The following is a 6,000-nucleotide window of genomic DNA, read 5'->3' as shown; positions in this document are numbered from 1 at the left end:
ATAATAATAATAATAATATACTTCTATAGCAAAGTCCTAGTGCCAACCACTAGTTTGGCCTATGAAAGGGAAGCAAGTCTTGATATATTTGTGCAACATTGTGATATATTTGTAAATACTGTATAATGAGAAATTCAACTATTAAAAACTAGTCATACAACATCTTTAACGTTTTTCCCTATTCAACAAATTACATAAATAACAACAATGAATATAATTATAAGAAGATAATAAAAACTCAAATTAGCATATGTAGGACAGTATACAAGTGTGTGTAAGGGCATAATTGCCATCTTCTCCCTTTGCCTGCCCTAGGTGCAGCATTAGGTGGATTAGAATAAGTCAACCACCTGAACGGCTTTCACAAATGCTCCAAAGGCTGTTCTGAGGTGGAGGTTTTAAGTGCCTTTACCAACTGCTCAAAAAAAAGCCTCCACTTGTTCTGATTACCAGGCTTCCAGATAATCTTGTTCCATATAACGAAGGCACTGCATAAAGACACTTTAATGAAGTTATAAAAGATAACCAGGGAAAGTGGGCAGACATCTTCCACCAGCTGTAAGTTCCAGTCACCATGTCCAGGTTGTCCACACCTTCTTTCTTGTGATTGTTCTCCAGGATGATGACTAACTTCATGACCTCATGATCTTGAATCTCAGGCATCTTGTGTACCGTACTTTTTTGATGGGTAAGAAATTAGTGTGGTGGGAGGGGTGAAAACTTTCATGAAAAGGCCATTCTTTCCTCCCAGGCAAATAAGTGTGGGAGATAACTTGTTTTTTCTAACTGTGACAACCATGGTTTTCTGCCTCATCTCAATCCTGGCTGAATTCACAAAATGTGAATAAACTACTGTATCACCCATGACAGACACAAGACTAGATATAGCCCTTCCTCAGGAGCTATTCACACCCACTAAGATTATCAGTCCTACATAGGTCTACAGGTAAATCTTCTACAAATTTGTATAATTTTCTGTAAATATTGAGATGGATGGACAGATGGACGGATTTCCAGTTTTTCCCATATTTACAGAAACCCTCCTAATTTGTTATCTTCAGGATAACCTTTGAATGGCTGATATGATGAATGTGTAGAACAATGTCCTATGTCCTAGGCATGGGCATCTGCACATTTTGTGGGCCCTTCTTTGTGTGTGTGTGTACGCGCGCGCATGTGTGGGTGTTACGTGTGGTTTGTAATCATTTTTCTGTCTGACGGGTCACAAATTACCCGAAGACAATCTTTTGTACCCGGTTGGTGTACAGCTTTAGTCAAGATATAAACAAAGATGATACCTCACTTTTTCTAATGGTGGGGTCAATTGAGGCAAAGGTAATTTTCAGTAGAAACAATACAATTTAGGATTTTTTAAACATAGTTGCAGGTCTTTTTTTTGTCCTGAAGACAACAGAAAACGTAATAATGCACTGGGCTGCAACTGATCCTATGCTTGGATTATGTGAATGATAATACTTTTCAAACACTTTTACAGTGTTTTTCTTTTTGTCTGTTATTTTTTACTTAAACCTATTTTAATTGCACTTAATTTAAGTTGTGTCCTGTAAAATATGTTTTTACTAACACAAAAAATATCATCTTCACACAAATAACACTGCCAAAGCAGCTTAACTGAGAAAAAGTAAGGAAGAAGAAACTAAGAGAAAACATCTGGTTCTTCACCATTTGCTAAAGCAGACACAGACAGACCAGATTATGACACAAAGCATACTATCTAATTGAGCCATTTCAGTCTCATGTGACTACAAAAAGTTTAATATTTATTTATTTGAACTGTACATATAATCCATACACTGTTGCTGATATGATTGCTAAAAGAATGTCTCCATATATTGGCTGTGGGTGGTGAAAACCTCCTGCATTTTTATTAATGCCAGGACACAAAGCTGGTCATGGGTCAGATCAATCCATTTTTAGTTTTACAAAAGCTTAAATAAAGAGATGTTCTTTATAATGGTAAACATATAATCTTTTTTATGAATAAGAAAGTAATTCTGATTGGTTTAATTGCTGTTTAGTTAAATAATTGCAGAGATCACTCTAAGCAATCACCTCAACACAGTTTTCATTGATCATGAATGGTTTCGTGTAATCAGGCATTCTAACCATATACTCATTTCTTTTCATCCCCCTCAACCAATACCAAAGAGTAAAAACCAATCAAATTGTTCAGTCTTGAAATCAGTTTAGAATATAAACAACACAGTCACAAATCTGAAATGAGCGTGGATGCAAAATGCAAATACTGATATGTTCATGAAAATTAGGAATATCTGACTCTTTCTTCCTCAAACTGACCACTGAAATATAGCTTCTAAATAAAAAAACACACAACAATTATCTGATTGCCCACAAAATGTGACTTGGATAATCAATTAAAGAGTATCACAATGCATAAAATGTATGATAGGACAAAAATAAACCTCTGACTACGTGAATACATAATATTTATACAATACATCCATCCCCAGCATAGGCCTGTATTTTAGGGAAAAAAATGCTTTTGAAAAATAAAAAAATTGTAAAAGACTGCAGCCCAGATCTCTCACTTACAACAGCACCCTCATGTAAATGCCTTTAAAAGTCAGTTTCTTAACACATTTAGCATCAGGGAGATCAGTCTGTAGCATCCATATTTTTATATCATTCCATAATTTTGTCCAGTCCAGTATTTTGTACTTCATCCAATAGAAATAAATAAATAAATGAATAAATAAATAAATAAATAGAAACAATAAATACATAAATATTTTTTTTTTTTTTTTTTTTTTTTATAAATACATATTTCTATCTGGGAATAATTTGTCTTGGCTTAGAAAATGACTTCCCAAGTTCTGCTGCATGGTGTCCTGCTCTTGGTCTCCCAATGATTTCACTAAACTTTGCTGTCACTTGAAGAGGAAAGGAAGAACACACACATGCATGCACGCACGTGTGCACACACACACACAAGAAAAATTAAAATAGAGAACAGTGTGGGCTTAGCACTACGTATAGCACAGCCCAGCTCCCCTTTTACACACTGCTAGGTTAGAGTAGGTTGGAGTCCTACTTAATTCCTCACTCATGGCGTGGTCTTCCTTTACCTTTTAATCTTTTGCAAAGGCAAACTATATGTATCTTTTACTAGTGGTATTAAAATGTTCAGGAAATACCGAGATCGAGTGATAATCCACTGATAAAGGAGAGTGGCCATTAATTGAGAGTGGGCAGTGCCAGGACTGAACTGTGTCTATGGAACAGCAGTGTGTGGTTAGCTTGGCACACTAGGCATAGGATAACTGGCAGTGCTAGGACCCCTCTTCATCAGGCTGTGTCGGGGCATAGTAACCTGCCAGCTGCCTGAAGCGAGGCCCCCAGTCTCTGAGGTAGGTGAAGTCCTGCTCGGAGCTGGTGGACAGAGTGTGGATGGAGCTTAGTGAGAGTGCTGGTGAGCCGCTGCCCTCCAGAGCATAAGTCTGAAATGAATCATAGGGAGGCACCGATGGGTCTGCATCCGCCTGCTCCACCTTCTTCCGGATGTAGCCTTTAAACAGGGAGAAATCAGCTACCTCCCTGTCAGCGTTCACATGATTTTGGATGTGCTTGGGAAGTGACTCGGAGCTCTTGGCTTCAGGGAAGTCGTAGAGATTGCGCAGCGCACTCATGTCATAGGCCTGTGTGTCCTGCTCACCTCCACCCTCATCATTATACTTGATGACATTGTCTCGCATGTCTTCCTCTTCCTCGCACATGCGTTGACCCTTTCTGTGGCGCTTTAAGGTCACAATCAGCAGCACAATGACTGTTAAAAAGACAGAAGAGAGGGGCGAATGGAAAAAAAAGATGGCATTAAAGTATTACTTAGCAGACAAAAATAGTAAATACATATGCTAAAATTAAACTAATAGCATGGCATGTAGACTTATCTATGTTGACATTAATGTTTTATTTTATTACCATAAACATTATTAAAAAGCAGGAGATGCTACAAGGTATTTACTTTCAATAAAAATCAACCAGATTCTGTAGGGTTGCGGGTATTGCAACAAGCAAACCCACAGACAACTACTCCACGGGTTTCCAGGCAGGCCCGCTGCCACCCTAACGTGCAGTTGCTAGGCAACATTGCCATGATGGCAATGACACCTGGATGCATGTCTATATAGGCCCCAACGCAAAGCATTAGGCGTGCGGATATTTAGGAAGCACCAGGGTGTGGAGCGTTGCTCCGGTATAGGAAAACTGCAAAAGAAAAAGAGAAAAGAAAAGAAAAAGAGAAAAAAACTAAGAAAGTAAAAGAGAAACAAAAAGAAAAAAAGGGAAAAGAAAACTGTAAGGAAAAGAAAGAGAAAAGAACTAAAAAAGAAAACTGAAAAGAAAAAAAAGAGAAAAGAAAACTGAAAACGTCAATAACAAGGATTAACCCTGTCTGGAGGGGACAGAAGACTTAGTTATATATTTTATGTTCGCTCTTTGTTCCATTGAAAGTTTTGTGTTTAATTAATAATTTTACTTTATTTCAAAAAGGGAAAACTCTCCCGTAAATGTGCACAATTACTCCCACAACCTTCCCTCGGAAGCCCTGCTAGCATAACGCGCTATCCCGCCACATCATAACAGATTCTTGGTTTACTGTAAATGTGTTGTGTCACATTTAAGGTAATTTATGGATTGTTTTAAAAATTTCAAAATATATATATATTTTTGGTGCACTGAAAAAAGTGAAACTGCTGTGTAATTGATACAAAGAATGTTTCAACATTAATCTGATGGAAATTTTTTAATTCCTATACAAAACTGATATTTTTACGTTGCTTAAAAGCAAACATCGAAGCCCCTGTTTAACCTTAAATGTATCCGTTCACTCAAAGGACATTTTTGCTTCAAACCAAAAGTTCGCCGCGTCACGTGACCTCAGTGTTATCGCGGACTGAATCACGTTTGCTGACGGCCATCGTTTTTCAAAGAAAACAACAGGTAAGAAAGCAAACTCATGTCATTTTTATGTTAAATGTATCTCTTTTATGATTTATGTCAGGAACAACTACTTTGTAGATTGAGTTTTGCGTCTGTGTTTACTAGCTAAAAACACCTATATTACCTACAGTAGCATTAGCGAACTAACGCGGTTATTTTAAAAAAAAACGGAGTTTCTATGCTAAGTCACCTGTGCCGAATAGCATGAAATTAATTACATTTAAGTACCGTGAAAAATTAATAGAAAAGTGACCTAAACACAGTGTAAGGGCCATATTTCATTCTTGTGATTTGTTGTTATGTTTATCTTATTTTAGTTTACTAGTTAAGCATTAAGCATTAAGTATCATAAATATAATTTGTATTGTGACATCACTTCATGGGTTGTTCTGTGACATCATCCCACAGTTATGCAGTTCCATGTCTATCACGCACGTTAGTTGTAGTTGTTGTTAAGACACGGAAGCATACAGAAAGGTTTGGAGCACACAAGCTTTTGACCGTGATAACGTGAGACAGTAAGCTAAAAGGAATACAGTAAGATAAGTTATTGTAACTGTAACCTATCGAAGCTACAGAACACAGCAAGCGACTTGTCGTGACTACAGTGGATTTATGCAAGAAACTGTAACAACCGTTGTTTTTGATGTTGAAAATAAACGAGAGACAAAGAAATCAACGAAACGTCTGATGTCGTCAGTGACACTGTGTAACTAAAGACACGCGTCAGAACTTGTGAATAACATGCACCTACACACAGAACAAGCCAGTTTGAAGTGAGTGCTGTTTGTAGTACTTATAGTTATGTCTAAAACCTTCTGGACTTGCTAATGTGTAAGTAATGTAATATCGCTAAAACTATATTCCCTCGTATGAAACAGGGCATTAGCACATGTCCCTGACACACTTTATGACATGTTTTTAACGTTATCAGTATATAATCCCAAATACTGGCAGCAATTTGACATGTTGATTAAACGTTACTACAAGTACAACAGTCCAACCGATTAAATTAACCAT

The 6,000-nt window shown here is 37.1% G+C and overlaps 1 protein-coding gene across 1 annotated transcript in view; it reads right to left on the bottom strand.

Moving 5' to 3' along the window:
* Nucleotides 1-2,813: 2,813 nt before the first annotated feature.
* LOC128526487 (cadherin-22) overlaps nucleotides 2,814-6,000 on the bottom strand; it is a 366,248-nt gene continuing 363,061 nt past the window's right edge. The window contains exon 12 of the mRNA XM_053498379.1: nucleotides 2,814-3,805. Within this exon, the coding sequence (XP_053354354.1) occupies nucleotides 3,312-3,805 (494 nt within the window). The 3' untranslated portion in view covers nucleotides 2,814-3,311. The remainder of the gene's footprint in view (nucleotides 3,806-6,000) is intronic.

The sequence above is a fragment of the Clarias gariepinus genome, chromosome 6 (assembly GCF_024256425.1).
Source record: "Clarias gariepinus isolate MV-2021 ecotype Netherlands chromosome 6, CGAR_prim_01v2, whole genome shotgun sequence".
Taxonomy (NCBI): Eukaryota; Metazoa; Chordata; class Actinopteri; order Siluriformes; family Clariidae; genus Clarias; species Clarias gariepinus.
Note: the sequence above shows the minus strand (reverse complement) of the source record. Positions and strands in the feature narration are given on the sequence as shown.